This window comes from Pan troglodytes, chromosome 2, assembly GCF_028858775.2.
Source record: "Pan troglodytes isolate AG18354 chromosome 2, NHGRI_mPanTro3-v2.0_pri, whole genome shotgun sequence".
Lineage (NCBI taxonomy): Eukaryota > Metazoa > Chordata > Mammalia > Primates > Hominidae > Pan > Pan troglodytes.
This window is the reverse complement of record NC_086015.1, coordinates 104,194,362-104,211,772: the sequence shown is the minus strand read 5'-3', so window position 1 is coordinate 104,211,772 and position 17,411 is coordinate 104,194,362. Positions and strand designations below refer to the sequence as shown.

The following is a 17,411-nucleotide window of genomic DNA, read 5'->3' as shown; positions in this document are numbered from 1 at the left end:
GAATGGGATTTAAAATGCAGCCTGTCCATTTCTCAGCTTCAGGCTGGATAGTGCCACACCCAGCCCCACCTCTATGCTGTGTGCTTTCCATTCTGCCTTCTTCAGTCATACTCATATGCATGTCTACCTCCTTCATTAGAGTGCAAGCTCACTTTTGAAACTGCAGAATACCACTTGCTTCCATCTCACACAGAACCCAGCATTGTATTTTACAATAGTAGTTCTCAACATATAAGTGAATATGCAAGTGGGATGTCAAGAAGAGGATTTAAAAATCATCTAGCCAGTCTATTCAGCTCTTGAAGCTTCTTTGCAACATCTCCCATCCAGAGTCCACAGTGAGCATCTCCAGGGATGGCATCATAGCATGGACGTTGAAGATACAAATTCTGGTCACACTGACTTACCCGAGTTCAAAACTCTGCTCTATTATCATCTTAGTTGCTTTGCATGGGTTGCTTAAATGCTTTTAGTTTTGGTTTTCTTATGTGCAAAAGGGGGTAAGTAATATCATAGGGTTGTCAAAATTTAGTAAGATGACACATGTAAAATGGTTAATGCAGTGTCTAGCATGCAGTGAATACTCAAAATTATACTGTCTCCTGCTAGCCTTCTCATTGCTTTGATATTATTTACTTTATGTTATAATTGCCAACTTCAGGCAAGCCATTCCATTTCAGATAGCACTAATATCAGTAGAAACATTTCTTTTGTTGTACTTAAACCAGCCACCAGTGGGTGATACTATACGAAGAAAGGAGATCTTAGAAATAGTTGACCAGTTTGTGATGAGTCAGAATTCAATTCACATTTGAGAATCATGGTAAAAATAACTTGCATTTGCCTTATCATGATCCTACTGTTGAGTTAGGAAAATGTGGTTAGACAGACTCACGTTCCTTTTTTCCAGAGGTAATCTCTAGATTACTGTGTCAACCCATTGCTTTCTATTTGGCTATAGATGTAAAACTACCAAATAAAAGTGGATTTTGTGGTCTACAAAAAAAAAAAAAAAAAGTTGACCAGTTTGAAAATTATCACGAGTCCAAAGATATTAATGACCTAAACTGGGGCTCACATGCTACCTTGGAATAGTGGAGAGGCAAGTGGAAGAGAATTCATGTAAGAAAACATACTTGGATTTGACAACTGATTGGACATGAGGGGAGAAAGGACTCTGAAGTCATCAGAAATGGGGATCACAAGAGAAACAGATTTGGAAAAGAAAATGAAGAGTAGATTTTAAGTTAGTTATGAAATTCACAGAGGATTAAGTAATTTGATCATAAGGTTTTACTATAATAAAGAGGTCAGCCAACAGATTGCAAAGAAATATAGACATTTTGAGTGGTAAGAAAATGGGAAAAGACAGATTATTAAGAAATTTTGTGTTAAAATATAGTGGCAGGTTTAAGAGAAAAGTACTAGTTTTAATTTTGTTGGGGTAGAATGAAAAATATCTAAACAACTTTTAGACTCAGGGGAAGGTCCGTAAGGAATCAAGGGAAAGGTTGGAGATCTGGTGGAATAAGGAAGTGGAATACAATTATTGAGAAGCTTATCTTTGAGAAGATGAGAATGCTTTTTCCCTTGAAATCAGAGTGGGACAAAGAGAGAATGAAGGGGAAGAGAGACCCTTTAGAGGAAGGGAATGAGGGCAGAATTTTTCTCAGTAGTTACAGTCTCAGTAAAGCAAGAAGCAACACTGACAAAGACAGTGTCAGGAAGTGTTCTTTGACATGAAGAGTCAAAAAATGTGGGAAATAGATGGTTTAGGAAATGTAAAAGTAGTTAATCACATAGAAATAAAAGCATTCCTGAAGGAAGTATGGAAAACCCAAAAGATAGTCAACCACGTACATTAAGCTGGGGTAGTTCGTAGAAGGACTAAGCTTAGTTTGGTGTTCAATTTCTTCATTTAGTGTAATTCACTACCCAGTTACATCATAAATTCAGTTTATGGAGTTTCTACTTCTATCTCAGGTACTTTGTTAGAATAGAATATCCAATATGTTTCTGGAATAAATTTTTAGAAACAAAGGATCTAAAAGATAGTGGAGTCCAGTCCCCCTCTGAGAAATTGATGCTTAAGAGGGTGGAGAGATGCCCCCTCCCAAGGTCATGCTACTAGTTTGCAGTGACTAAAATCCCAGTCAAGTTACTACCTTCCTTTCTGCTACATTTTGAGCAGCTGTGGATTTTTCAATGCTATAACAACAATTATTGGCAGCATTGAGACTATTCAGGTGGCCCAAACACAGAATAATGCCAGTTGAACCAAATGCTACCTTCAACAATTTCTTACCTCTTAATTAGGATATGAGATGCTCTTGTTCTTAAAATTGAAATTGCTGAAGGCAGGCTTTCTAGAAGTCTAGTCTGATGACATTCATAGACTACTACCTGTATTTTTAATAGACTTGTTGCCTCTGTGTGCACTTGTGCTCAATTTTAATCATTCACAGAAAAAGGGTCAACTAACGTTTGACAGAAGACTGTGACTATATGTTATGGTAAATACACATTAAAACAAAAACTAAAAAGCCTTCAATAATTTGAAATGCTGATTACTTTTGTTTTTCTTCCGTTCTGGTTCATTTTTCCATCTTTTTCCATGTCTTTTGCCTAGCACCACAGTTGAAAGAGTCCAGTGCGGTACAAAAGGCATTAGATTAGGAGTCAGAAATTGGCATTTGCCTGGGTCTGTCACTGATTATCAGGGCTTAGACACTTCTTGGGCTCTCTTTTGCTTGTATGATAATTCTTTCTCTGCTCAGAGTTTATTGTATGGATTAAATAGAATAGGTAAATAAAAATCATAAGCCCTGTGCAAATGTATAATGCAGAAATTTATTGTGTTTGGCTTCAGTTTGCTTTGGTTCTGTAGGAGAGGTGCGTTATGCAATGATGTGTTGCAAAATATAATTGTAGGCCTAATGGCTTAAATCAATATGTCTTGGGAATTGAATAATTGGTTACTTAGAGATATTATATTCTAATTTTTAAATGACCCTTAGAGCACCACATATTCATTCCACAAATATTTATGGAGCACCTACTGTGTACTGGGTTATAAAGAACTGTTTATTATCATAAGACCTATATTTTGTTTTAAAATCAATGAAAATTTACTTCACCACTTTAAATATAGTTAAGTGGCCTAATCTCTCTGCTTGAAAAAAAATGATAGTGCTATAAAACAAAATTGGAATTTGCCTATAATATACAAGTATCAACTGAGACAGTGTTGAAAAGGACAAACCTAACTAGGAGAAGAAGGGCAAAATGCCTAAGCCTTTATTTTCCTGAAAAACTTGGGATAAGAGGGTATTTCAAATGCTTTGTGATCAAAATGGAAAAGACTTACACTCTGGATTTTTAAACCATGGTGAAGTTTAGGGTTCTTTTTAAAGAACAAAACATTTCTGTCTCATTTATTTATAAGCAGGTTATGTGAGATCAAGTTGACTGCAAAGCCTTGAATCTGACCTTCGGTAGTTCTGTTAGCAACAGGACTCCTGCATCATGAAAGCAGTTAAGTCCTCAGAAATGTATCTACTAGAGATGCATAATTTTGGTGGCCCATCTGGTCTGATTTTAGCTTTTTAACATTTCTCTAAGAGCCAGGACAGGGAAAAAATAACAACAAAAATTTCATGCAGCATACTTGTCAAGTAATGCATTTCATAAATCACTGATATTTTGACTCACAGGACACAAAGGACTTCTATTACATTCTATTACAATTCAATAATATAACATTTGTTTCCAGTAGCAGTTAGGTTTAGGCTGGAACAGCCTCCTTCACTCATTCTGTTTTCTGCTACTTTGGAATGGGGGAATGGAGCCCTGAGCACAGCTTTCACTAGAAAGGAGCAAGCTAATCAATGATGGCAAGACTTTCAGTGGTTGGTGCCTAGTAAGAAAGTAGGCTGAATATACAAATGCATCTCATCTCTCTCTCTATTTATTAAACTACAAACCCCCTGCTGACTTCATGGGCATACTACCTGTGCACCAGACCCCCAACTTAGAAGAGCCCAAATTTGGTTTAATGCTCTGCTGTCACTGTCTTAAGATTCCTAATAACTTTTGACCAGAGTCTACGTGTTCATTTCTTATTGAGCCCCACAAATTACGTAGCCAGTTTTGATACTCATCTCTAGATACTGGGATTGTTTTGCATCACCAAGAGCTTAGGCTTGACACTTAGAGAATGCTCAATAAATGTTTTCAGAATGAGCAAAATTCCTGATTTTTCAAAGCTTTAAATAAAAGCAAGTAACCTTAATCTTACTCCATTTAATTTTGCTGATGTAAGGAGTGGAGGAAAGGTACTAAACTTTTGAGGAAAATGTTAAGATATAAAAAAGACCCAAAAATAGTTTACCCAATGCGTATGTTTCCATCATCATAACATGGCAGCTACTATTTCATTCTATTAACTCAGTGTTTATTTAAAAATAAAAAGCAGATGAAGTTTACCTATTGACCCCACCTCAAATCCTATTTTTCTCATCACCTGCTCACTGGGAGTTAAAGCACTATCAGAAATGTTGTATCCTTTCAGTATTTGTTATCCCTTTACAGTGCCAGGAATAATATTTGGTAACATATTTCATACATCTGAATATTTATGTAAATGATAGGAAACTATATGCACCAATCTTTAATTTGTTGTTTTTATTTGATATTTTGTTTCTAAAATCTATCCACATTGATACATGTAGTTCTCCCATTCACTCTCATTACTGTATACAGTAGTATACTGTACTTGATCTGCTGCCCCACTTAGAGCGGCTGTTTAAAGTAGAGCCAGAGGAGTCTGTCTTTGTATTTCGATTCTGCCACCGCCACTGGTAAAAGTCAGTAGCTGGGTGATATTGGGCAAGTTAAGTGAATGTTCTGAAACTCCATTTTCACATTTGTAAAATGAGATTAATAATTTCCACCAGTTAAGATGTTTTCATGACAATTAAACCAAGTAATATATGTAAAACCTAGGTTCAAAAAATAGTGGTAGGGATTATTTTACACATATATATGTGTATATTTATGTATATATGAATATTATGAAGGCCTAAGTAAATACATAACAGTGATATTGAATTGGCATTAACTTTTTTTATTTTACTCTTAACTTGGCTATTGGTCTTCTTTTTAATAATAAAAACAGCTCAACCTTAAAATGCAGTACTGAATACATCTTAGTCTTAGGTTCTTTTTTTTACAAAATTGAATGATATTACCTCTAACATATCCTTCATGGATGAAAAAGCTTAAACTCATACAACTATGAAACTACCATACTAATTATAAAATGGCACCTATGTTCTACTCTATGTATAATAGAATATTATACATAGTATAATAGAATATTATACATAGTATAATATCTACGTTTTTTCTAGTGTTTTCCAACTTTCATCTTGCAAAGCAGCAAATAATAGAACGAGAATTCTGGAATTCCACTGGGCCAAAACTGTGCTGCTGCAAAGACTCCAACTTGCAATGAGAAATTAAAAACCTAAGCACACGTTGAGCTTATTTTTTTCATGTTCTCTGCAAATTTTTTAAAAATCGGAAGAGAAGCCAATATTAAATAGTATCCCAAGTTGGTTGAAATCTGTGATGAAGTAAGAAATTTGAAATAACATTCTGAATCCCCCTGTGATTTTAAAGCATTATATTCTGGTTATTCAACAGATTTTATACAATTCGCTATCGAGAAAAGGATAAAGAAAAGAAGTGGATTTTTCAAATCTGTCCAGCCACTGAAACAATTGTGGAAAACCTAAAGCCCAACACAGTTTATGAATTTGGAGTGAAAGACAATGTGGAAGGTGGAATTTGGAGTAAGATTTTCAATCACAAGACTGTTGTTGGAAGTAAGTACCTAGAAATGTTTGTTTCAGTAAGCTTTTATAATTTTTTCTTAGTTACCTAATTTTTAATTATGTTATTCATTGTATAATAAGAAATAAGCTAATTCCTAAGCTCTAGTATTTATGAAAATATAGAAGCAAACAAGATATATTGAGCATTGATATTTCAGAATCTTTAGTTATAAGTGATTTTTAAAATAAGTAATAAATATTTGATGCCTCCATTGATGTCATTGTCTACTGTATTACAGCAGTTTAAAATCAATCCCTACCTGCAAACACCAACAGAACCAGAAAAACAATAACATGTACCAATGTTCAGAATGGAAAGCTAGACCAGTAGAGATGCCCATAAAAAGACTTTCGGGAACCTTGAGCTTTCTTCCAGTCATCCCGTCATTAAAACTTCATTGGCGTCAGTGTTTAAAATGATAGTGATTAAAATTATACATCCAAGTTAGAGAACGAGTTGTAGTTGTCTTCATAATGATTAGCTAGAGTTGACTTAGGAGCAAGGAGAATAAAAATAATGTTATTTTTCCCTTGTTTCATCAGGTAAAAAAGTAAATGGGAAAATCCAAAGTACCTATGACCAAGACCACACAGTGGTATGTAACAGTTTATTTTCAAGAATGTTTTTAAAAAATTGTATCTGCATTGTTAAGGAAATAGTCTTATTATAAGATACTGAAATTAGATTAACTGACTAGCTATGAAACAGTGGAGAAAGTACTTAGTTTTAGGAATTAGTTTCTTTTTCTTAATACTAAGTAAAAGCATGATTTCAAATCATCTCTGATTTGTTTGAAGTTCTAAAATTCTAAGATTCAATGTAGCTTATTCTAATATTTTAGTATTCTGGGTATTTCAAGGTTATACATATTATCTTCTGTCGATTGCTTTTTAATATAATGTTTCAAGAGCAAATTGATACATGATTTATGTACATTGCTACAGCTCAAACCTTTCCTTTCTATTTTCTATCATACCCTACTTAAAAGAGCCAGTCTTTTTCACAATGATGGAGCAACCAGTTTGATTTTGTAAAATGCCCAGCCTCTGTTCAGTTCAGACAATGTTTGTGTTTTATGAACCAGGCATTTCCCCATGAATCTAAAAACATCCTTTTCTCTGTCACTTCAGCCACTCGGTTTCTCATGCTCTCTTTCCTTCCACTTTTCAAAATCTATTCTCAGGAAGCATCATGTCTAGTATATACCACCCCACCTGGGATGACTGTAAGTCACTGTTAGAGCCACCACAGACATGTTCGCATTTCAAATCTCATACCCAGTAATTAGTTTGGTGCCAAAATAATTGCAGCTTTTGCCATTAAGAGTAACAAAGGACATTATATTACTGGGCAGACAGAGGAGGCAGTTCGGTGAGAAGAAGGGAATTTGGTGCTGTCTTTGGTCCCTAGATACTGGAAGTATCCTACAGTCAAATGAACGTGCAAAGACTATTTATGGGTGGAATTTTGCTCTCTGAGATGTGTGCTTGAGGTGTGTGGCTGAACATCTTTTTATGTCTAATTAAGGAGTCCACAGAATAGCCCCATGGATCATGTGGCCCAGTCTGGAAAAAAAATAGTAGTATACATTTCACTGGGATTAAAAACAGAAAAAGGAAGATTGGTTTTGGTAACAGAAAATAGTCTTAGATAAAGTAGAACTGACTAAAAATTAATCCGCCTAAGGCAAATGTTGTTCGTGTGGTTTGAAATGGCAGAAAAGTGTGTTCATTGTGAAATTATTATCAAATAGTAATTATGAGGTTGTTACAATTTCTAGGAAAATATTTCAATGTATTTCAGATATAAATACAAAAAAGAGATTGCGGGTAAATTCCTAGGCCTGTTTTTTTTCTCGCTGTCTTTTTTTTAACTAGTCTGTTTGGTTGGTTTTTTGTTTTTAGGTTTTGCTGCTTTTCTAATTGTCTAATACTTAAATATTTAGAATGTTAAGTGGGAAAAGAAGCATTAACAAGGTTACCTATAACAAAACTACTTATAAGGGTAGTATAAAACCATTAATAGTCTTGTAAAACTTTAGAACATCTTTTGTTTTCTAAGCATGTTTTCATTACAAATTAAAATCATACTATATTTGCAATTTTCTATCTTGCTGTTTTCACTTGGTCAAAATGTTATGAACATATTTCTTATCATCAAATGCTCTTCATAAACATAATTTTAATTGCTGTGTACTGCATGATCTAAGTGCATGATTATAAGTTTCCAATTTGTAGGCATTTAAGTTACTTCTAATTGTTTTTAAATTGTGGGTGATGTTATAGTGAACACTTATGATAGGTTTATGAACACTTGTGATAAAGCTTTGTTCACAATGCTAATCATTTCCTTAAAATAGATACTTAGAAGAGGAATTAACAGTTTAGAGTTTTAACATTTTTAAGGCTTCCTAATACTATGGTCAGATTTCTTTCCCGAAAAGTGGTACTAATTTATAAACTCGCCAGCAATGTATCAGTTTATGTTGCTATAGTACCCTGATTGTCAACTTTATATATTTTCATCGCTAAATTGTTGGCTAATGTAATAGCTTATAATTGTTATCTTAATTTTTATTTCTCTGATTGCTGATAAAGCAGTAGTTTCTTCACTTATTAGCCAGTTGTATTTTCCATTTAATGACATTCTCTTGCGGTTCTTTGTTTGTTGGGCGTTTCATGGGTTCTTTTTAGAACTATATAGTCTAAGACTGTATACACTAAAGAAACATTGACCTGTTGATGATACTATCTAGAAATATTTTTCTCACATTTGTTATCGCTTAAGTTTGCTCATAGACATTTTTGAAATAGACAACTCATGAAATTTCCTTAACCAAATTATTAGATTTTTCCATTGTGATATCTCAATTGCATTATATTTTAGAAAGGCCCTCCCTCTCCAGACAGCAGATAAATATTTCTTTCCTTTCTTTTAGTTTTATAAGTGGTTTGATTTTATAATAATTCTGTGAATTTTATTTAACTATGGTATATAGTAAGGTTCTATATTGATTAGGCTATGTATTTTTCCCCCAAATAACCAATTGGCTTAGTACTGTGTATTTATGTGTTGAATTGTGCCTCTCCCTAAGTTCCCTTCATCTTTGTCTCTTAAATCCAGTCAACATTGTATAGGAAACGTAGATCTGCTGTACCTCACAGGCAAAACAGTGGGATAGAATTGTTCTTTCATCCTCTTCTAGAACAATCCTCATTCTTTGTTGTGAGTGGTTTCCTAGGAAGCATACATTGTCTCCTACCCTCTTGGCTGTCATGCTTAACCTTTCATGTGACTCCATGATATCATTTCTTTCATTCCCTCTTTTCAGCTATCATATGCCAGTAATTTGTATTTGTCTTGGCAGGATATTTCATTTAGGATGAGTTACTCAGCAAGATTGGGAAAGATGATTGACGTTTTACTCTCAGGGAATTTAATTTTTTTCCCCCTCAATATAAGCAGCCATGATAGGAAGGGCTAGGAAGCAACTTCCTGCCTGCATGACACAGAGCCAGGCATTTTATCACTTCAAGCTGTGAGGTGGAGTATCCTGACTCCAGCCAGCTCTGATGAGTTTAAAACTCTTTGTTATTTCCAAAGGAAAAACCAAATTCATTAAAAGGATATTTTAAGCCTTCTTTGAGAAGGTTTATTGTTTCCCTCTGGACAGCAAAAAAAAAAAAAAAAAAAAAAAATATATATATATATATATATATATATATATGAACTTACATCTCTGCTCTCAGGTAGCTGTGGAACATGGGGAAGTAGTAACAGAACTGCATGGGATAACTTTGAGCATCTTATGTGACCACATACAATTGATTCTGAAAAGTGGTTTGATACTTTGGAGGTATATTTTAGTCCAAAGAAGTGTATACCCAATTATTCACCCATCTCTTCTCTGAGACCTATCTTAGAAGGCAATACTTCAAGAGATATGAAATTAATTTCACATGTTTTGCTTTTTGGATTTCAAGCAAAAAGACACATTGAAAACTTTTTTATTCATATGAACATGCTTACACCTGAAACCTTAGAAGCAGCAAAAACTCTTGAACACCTTCCAATAAGAGGTATTTGGAATGGAAAAAAACAACTTGAACTGTAGGCTGTCCATTTTACAGATAAATAAATTTTAGGTCAAAAACTTGAATACAAAATACAGCCCATCCTACCCTTCTGGTTACACTATATATTGTAATTCATATATCTAGATATGTGTTCTGCTGACAGGCAAGCCCCAGTGCAATTGTGCCCAGAACATATAGCAGGGAATCTCTTCTGGTTGGCTAGTACCTTTGTTCTACCAATTGTTAAATGTTTTCAATATTGCTCCTACCTATACCTCTAGAAAAATCAGAGAAAGGGCATATGCAGAAACAAAACTGTGATTCTTTCTATATAAAATAAATCACTTGAGATCCATATGATTGAGGAAGAAAAAGATATATTTATCATGATGCTTGTGCTATTTTTTTTTCCATTTAGAGAATCTAGGACACTCTTTTTTTGAAGGTAAAACCTAATGTTTACTATTAGGTTTTATTATTTTAAAAAATAAAGAATGATGGCTAATATTTTCATACATTTTCTATATTTTGAAAAAATGTATTACTTAACTAGCTAACTAAACAAAATCAATATTTGAAGTATGTAGCACTTATTAACAGATTTTTGAAAGCAAATTTAATTATTTAATCTAAATCTTCCTAGAATCAGTGTTCTCCAAAAATATGACATCTATTTTTATCTTTTTTATTTTCCATCAGAGAACCACCCATATTTTAAGAAATCCACAGTTACTATCATCAAAAAGAGAAGTGGTACCACTTGTTAAAATGTAACAATTTTCAAATGATTGATGTGAAGAGAGATTACCTTTATGGTCCCCACCCACACTTTATGACTGTGTACAGTGAATGTATCAGGCATCCTTCCATTCTTAGCAATTCTTGTCTCAAGCAGAAACTTGAAAAATTTCTGTGTAGGCAAACTATTAATATATCATCAAAGGTTAAGTTGACCAGAAATTTGAAGCCTTTTGAAAGTAGGACATTAGATTCACTTTTAGCCAGATGTTAGATTGAGTCAGTATGTTTTGTAACTTTCATTAGAACAGACTAAAAGTGAATTAAAACCAGAATCTAATATGCCCAAGTTCTCATGTGGTTTGACTCTTGAGTCATTGAAATTTGACTTTGAGCCACTGTTTTAACCACTACCCAAATGGACAGCTCCTCTTTATCTCGGGGCCTGAAAATAATGTTAAACCTACAATAATAATATTCTGATGCCACAAAAATGTCAAATGGACAAACCTACAAAAAATAACATCCTTAGTTATCACTAACTTTATTACAGCTAATTTTCAATATACTATCAGGAGGAAGTTAGTGTAATGCAGGGTGAGACGCAAGTTCCTTGTCATGTGTGGTGGTAGCAGCGTCTGCTGCTGCTACTGCGGGTATTTCTAAAGAAGCATATGCTTTCCCTAGCCATGGCAAGAAAGCATGCTGCATTTGTCTCCGGGGCATCACCCTTTAGACTCTAGTAGTCTCTCCTTATTGAGTGTCACCAACTGCATGCTTCGCCACAGTGTCCCAGAAAATCAGTAAAAATAAACGATCTTAACCAGACTTCTGCTCAAGGCATAGCCCAACCTGGGTTTGTAATGGACAGGATATCTGGAAATGAAGAAGAAAAAAATCTATTATAGGACAAGAAAGAAATATGTTTACTTCCTGGCATTTAGTAAACATTGAAAGACAAGAACTACGGAAGGAAGAAGCGGTAGAGGTTTGCAGCAAGAATGGGGGAATCGGCAAGCTGTAGGGAAAAGAGAGCCAGCAAGGGAATGACTAAGAAGGAAAATCGCTGCCAGAGTGGTGTCTGAGGACAGCAGTATTGTGCTGAGGCCACACCAGCCAAAACAGTGTGGGAGCCTGCGGGGCTGTCACTGCCTCCTTCCCATTTCCAGGCCCCACACTGTCTACATCTGTGACTCTGATGTACATTAATAGCTGTTCATAATAACAAGCCTAGAAAAAGTAAGGAAAGGTCAGCAAGGAAATGTTTTTTTAAAACATTGTACATAAAACAGTTCTATTAAAATTGGATTGTAATTGGTTAAACACTGTATCTTGGAAATTATCACAGTACTTCATTTTGCAGTGAGTCTGGTTAACAAACTTTTCCCTGCCCTTTTATTTGATAAGACATAGGAGAGGATTCACATTGTGAATTTCTGAATGGAAATTGTAGAGGTGTTGGCAGAGACATATTGAGCCACAGGACTTTCCTGATGCCCTTTAAAAACCTACCTGTAGAGACACAGCTATTTGCTCATTAGTAGAGTCCTTGTGCATCTTTGGATTGTGGATTAAGCAGGAGAGCATTTCCTAGAAATGCCTAGAAAAAAAATTGCATTCTTCAGCTAAATGATTTTTAAATTTTTGGCAGCACATATTGTACATATGTTCTTGTCACTTTAACTGGACACTGGTCTGTAACTGGACACTGGTCTGTACTGGAGTCAGAACTCAGAACAGAAACTTTGTTCCATTCATGTGAAGAGCAGAATATTTTCCATTTGTCCTTGTCAAAAAATTGTTTGTTTGAAACAAATCATTACAACAAGGAAAATTAAACTGGTATAATGCAATTCAGTCAGCACAGCAACATGTAGGCTTTTCTGCTCTAATGTGTTAAGTATCTTGGAAAGACTTCGCATTCAACAAAACGTGCGCTAAGTACAAAATGTGCACTAAGTGACAGGAGATGTAGGGCAAATAGAGGACAGGCCATTCAAAAGCCTCTGCAGCTGCAGCCACAGCCTGAACAAAAATGATTATTGGTACCTAGAAAAATAATGTGGCTCTCTTGCCTGGCAGCTCCCATGTAGTTGAAGGTTGCCATGCCAAGCATTTAAAAGTCTCAGAAGTGTCAAACACATAGAAGCAGAGAGTAGAATGGTGGTTACCAGGGGGTGAGGGGCAAGGGGGCAGTGAGGAGATATTGACAAAGGGTAGGAAGTTTCAGTTAGGCAGGAGGAGTAAGCTTTAGAGTGCTATTGCACAGCAGTGTGACCGTAGTTACTATTAATGTATAGTTCAAAATTGCTGAAGATAAATTTCAAATGCCTTGCCACAAAAAAATGACAGGTAAGTGAGGAGGTGGATATGGTAATTAGCTTGGTTTAATCATCCCGCATTGTGCACTTAGATGAAAACATCACATCGTACCCCAGAAATAGATACAATTATGAAGAAAGAAATGATTTTTAAAATAGCAAAAAATAAAAGTTGTTTAAACATGAACAAATAAAAATTCTCAGAGGAGTTAGAGGCTATATGCCAGCAATGCTTTTGCTGGAGCAGGGCAGGTGAGAACTAGACAGCACAGGTGGAGGAGCTGGTGGGGCTTCTCTTAAGGTGGGCTCGTGAGTGAGTGCAGAGTGCCAAGGGTGGGCCTAACTTTTCTCCCCTGGGGAAGGATCTCTGTGCAAGTGCTTACATTTAATAGTTTTATAATGAAGCCAAAAGGGATCCTCCTGCCCATATAACTGCAAAGCTGAGAGTTTGGTATTTTTTATCCCCCACTGAAAGTTATACTTATCTTCCTACTATTTTCCTCCTGTTGCCAAGAAAGAGCATGTCTAAATTATATCTGCATCATTCCTCTAGTTATCAATAGTGTATGAGCTAAGTTGCAATACAGAAGCATGTGTGGTAGCTAAACAGATTGTTGATTAAAATAACTTTTTCTGCTTATAAATGTAATTTGCCCTTACCAGAAATTTGGCAAATATAGAAAGGTGCACAAAATAAAATGAATGTTGGCTTACAAGAAATAAATCACTGTTTTAAGGAAACAGTGATTTATTTCCCTCTGGCCTCTTTTCTATACATGTATTTATAAAATTGTGTTATACTGTGGATGCAAATTTGTATCCTTGGTACTTATTTATATTCTGCATTTTTCCATTTTATTAAATACAAGTCAAATTTTTGAACTATCATTTAATAAAACCTCTATTTTTGGATAATAAATTTATTTTAAGTTATGATAATAAACAGTCTTTGATTAATTCCTTAGGCCGGGTTGCTAAGGAGGAAATCATTGAGTCAACGCATGCAGACACCCCTTTAAAAAAATAATCTGATAATAGTAAACTTTTATTTGTTGTGATTTTTTTAAAACATAAGAACCTTAATATGATAAGGAAAATAGCCAACAGTAAGCCTGGTTTATTGTCCCTTCTTTATCAGAGGGATATCACTTATTAAAATGGTAGTATGTCAAAAAGTATGTTTTGCTCACTACTAGGTGTTTGCCCTTGTAAGGGATTTGGTAATCATGTAAACACCTATCTGGTAAGCAGCTCGTATTCAGCACATCCTTGATGATCAACAGGTCTAGTATATGCCATATCTGTATCATGTATACAGGCTAAACCAAGTATCAAAAAGTGGACATCAGTCTTGCCCTTTCAACTCAACTCTAATTCTCCTGTGTATAATTTTCTGCCCTTCTCCTCACCTGCCCTGTGTCTCTCTAGTCTGTCTTATCCTTGGCCTCATGATTATGTCTGGCAATGACTCTTCTTTAAAGTCTGCACCCATCCCTAGGTCAGGCTACTTTATGACGTCAGAACCTCCTGTGGGACTTTTGAGGTAATTTGGGTGAGGAGAGGAAGCAGAGTCCTCTGGGATATGTCCTTCTGATTCTGAGGTCCCTTGTGTATAAACATGTGCAGAATGGTTGAAAGTACAGGCTGTGGAATAAGAAATATCTGGATCAGAGTCCTTGCTGTGCTTTCTTGAGCAATAAGTGCTTGGCGTTGGGAGCTCATGGTAGTTGTGGTATCTGTAGTAACAGCAGCAGCAGCAGCAATTGGATACACTCAAACAATTGATCTTGATTGGTTTTCAAAGATAATAGGTAGCTTAGCATCTTTTTGAGAGGGACTGTAAAAACAATTTGGCGGTGTCATATCTCAAATGTAATGAAAATAAACTAATATTCAGTACAGAAGATTTGGTTTCTTTCCACTGCAGTTTCTAAGTAAAGTGAACTAATGGGAGTTCTGAAGAAATTGCTTCTGTCAAACCTTGGGATATTTATGAGGGAAACCAAGTGAATCCAATAAAGTAGAGGCAGATGGATGTACTAACAATCTAACCAGCAACTTTTTTTGAGATGGAGTCTCGCTGTTGTCACCCATGCTGGAGTGCAATGGCATGATCTCGGCTTACTGCAACCTCCGCCTCCCAGGTTCCAGCAATTCTCCTTCCTTAGCCTCCCAAGTAGCTGAGATTACAGGCGCCCGCCACCATGCCCAGCTAATTTTTTTTTTTTTTTTTTTGTATTTTTAGTAGAGATGCGGTTTTACCATGTTGGCCAGGCTGGTCTCGAACTCCTGACCTCAGGTGATCCACCCGCCTCAGCCTCCCAAAGTGCTGGGATTACAGGTGTGAGCCACCGTGCCCCGCCACCAGCAACTATTAAACCAGCGTCACAGGAGACTTCATTGAAGACAAGAAAGGGCTACTTCCAGTTCTCTGTACGTTTTAAAGAACAGAAAGTTATTCACAATGACTCAAAAGTTGACTTTCTTCTTCTCTTTGCAGCCAGCATATGTCCCAAGGAAACTAATCCCAATAACAATCATCAAGCAAGGTAATTTGTCTGCTCTGGAAATGTGTTTAGAGCAATCTTTAACATACTTTTAGCTAAGGTAATCAAACACGGCACATATTTTCTCGATTTTTTAATTGATTTTTTTTTGAGAAAAAGTTCAAAGAAAATATAATGGTCTAGTAAACTGGAAGTTAATGGATAATTTTGGCTCTTTTACCAATACACCAAGCTTTGGGCTGGTCACACTGGTCAGACAACTAAGGACAAAGCAACCATCACAAGTATTAAATTTTTTAAAACAAGTTAAATATGTGGAACTTTGCCCAGGATTAAGTTGTCATACCCGAAGAAACCCACTGATTTAGTGGTCACTTTAAGGAAAGTAAAGATATCCAGGTTTCCAGAATTATAATATCACTTCACGTCAGTATCTGACTGTTTTTGTTTTGGCTTCTGGTTTTTCAAATTATTAAAATCTATTATTTCCAGAAAGTTTCTTGGTAGAAGAGACAGGGCCCTTAAAAAAATAGTTCTTCATTTTCAGAAAACACAACATCCCAAGTGTATTCTCAAAACAGAATCAGTTAGTGTTGATATTACTCAAAGACTCTTTGCTTTGAGAAAATAAATTTTCTAAATTTTTATTGCTGGGTCATCACCTCATTTTGTGCTAGTACTGATTGATTTGGGGAAAAGGAAGGCTTCAGGGAATAGAGTTAGGAAGAAAATTTTCCAGTAATTAGAATGGAACACCTTATGATAGAATAATAGCCTTTCATTAGTTAAGGGCATAGGTGTTAAGGTAAGGTATGCCTTCCAATCCTTCTGTTGGCTATATAGCCAGCCCACTGAGTTGCTTTGTATTAATTAATAAAGTTAGATCAAGGCTTTTCCAGTGCAGATGGCTTCACATTATTAGCTTCTTACTGCCTCCTATTTCCCACCCCCTCACACTGTCTTTTTGTATTTCAACAGTGATTCAGAATGTTACTCACAAGGATTCAGCTAAATCCCCAGAAAAAGCTCCATTGGGAGGAGTGATACTAGGTGAGTGGATCTCGAAATCTATGTCTAGATTAAGCAAATCGGGCTATCTTTTGAGGATAGGGCTTTTCTGGAGTTTTGCAGTGTGAGTAGTTCTGTTTAATTGATGTGGTTCACTTCCTTTCACTGTTTAGCATCCTGGCTCGTGTCCATTCCAGGCTAGGAGCCAAGCCACGCTATCTTTATCATGGTGTGTTAAAGAAATAGCTCTAGCACATGTGCAGTGGGAATGATGGCACCTGTCCTACCTGCCCCACAGAGTTGACTGAACTGCTTTTTAAAAAATCATTATTATTGATAATAATCTTTGTTCACCACACATCTTAAGCAGCCATTATACAATTTTTGAGTCTGTGGATTAAAAGCCAGAGGACTTTAGAAGTTTGGTTAAATATGAAAAATATTCTATTTAGAATGTATGGTCATATTTTTTCCAATGTTTTAAAGTTTGGGTTAAAATTTACTAAGCAAAATAAGTGCTATGCTTCATAGTTTGTAATATCTGATGTGCTGAGCTTCATTTTATGTCATGATGCACTTTCTTCCCCTTATCTTATTTACGTCTATTTCCTTGCAGTCCACCTTATTATTCCAGGTCTTAATGAAACTACTGTAAAACTTCCTGCATCCCTAATGTTTGAGATTTCAGATGCACTCAAGACACAATTAGGTAAGCAGAAAAGTTTTGTATTTGAACTTTGCAGTAACTGAGTACTAGCACTGATATTCTTAGGAAATCCAAAGAATCTTGCTAATGAGCTGTTTGAGGATCTCAAAGTAAAAAAGTAGAGGCAAAGAGGTTGGAGTGTTGGAGGTATTCATTA

At 35.6% G+C, this 17,411-nt stretch overlaps 1 protein-coding gene across 50 annotated transcripts in view; it reads left to right on the top strand.

Moving 5' to 3' along the window:
- Nucleotides 1-17,411, top strand: part of ABI3BP (ABI family member 3 binding protein) — a 244,175-nt gene that overhangs the window by 101,133 nt on the left and 125,631 nt on the right. For all 50 annotated transcript variants that reach the window (XM_009446009.5, XM_024355587.3, XM_054682095.1 and 47 more), the window contains exons 5-9: nucleotides 5,707-5,888; nucleotides 6,441-6,493; nucleotides 15,534-15,582; nucleotides 16,519-16,590; nucleotides 17,165-17,257. In XM_009446009.5, coding sequence (XP_009444284.3) covers nucleotides 5,707-5,888; nucleotides 6,441-6,493; nucleotides 15,534-15,582; nucleotides 16,519-16,590; nucleotides 17,165-17,257 — 449 coding nt within the window. The remainder of the gene's footprint in view (nucleotides 1-5,706; nucleotides 5,889-6,440; nucleotides 6,494-15,533; nucleotides 15,583-16,518; nucleotides 16,591-17,164; nucleotides 17,258-17,411) is intronic.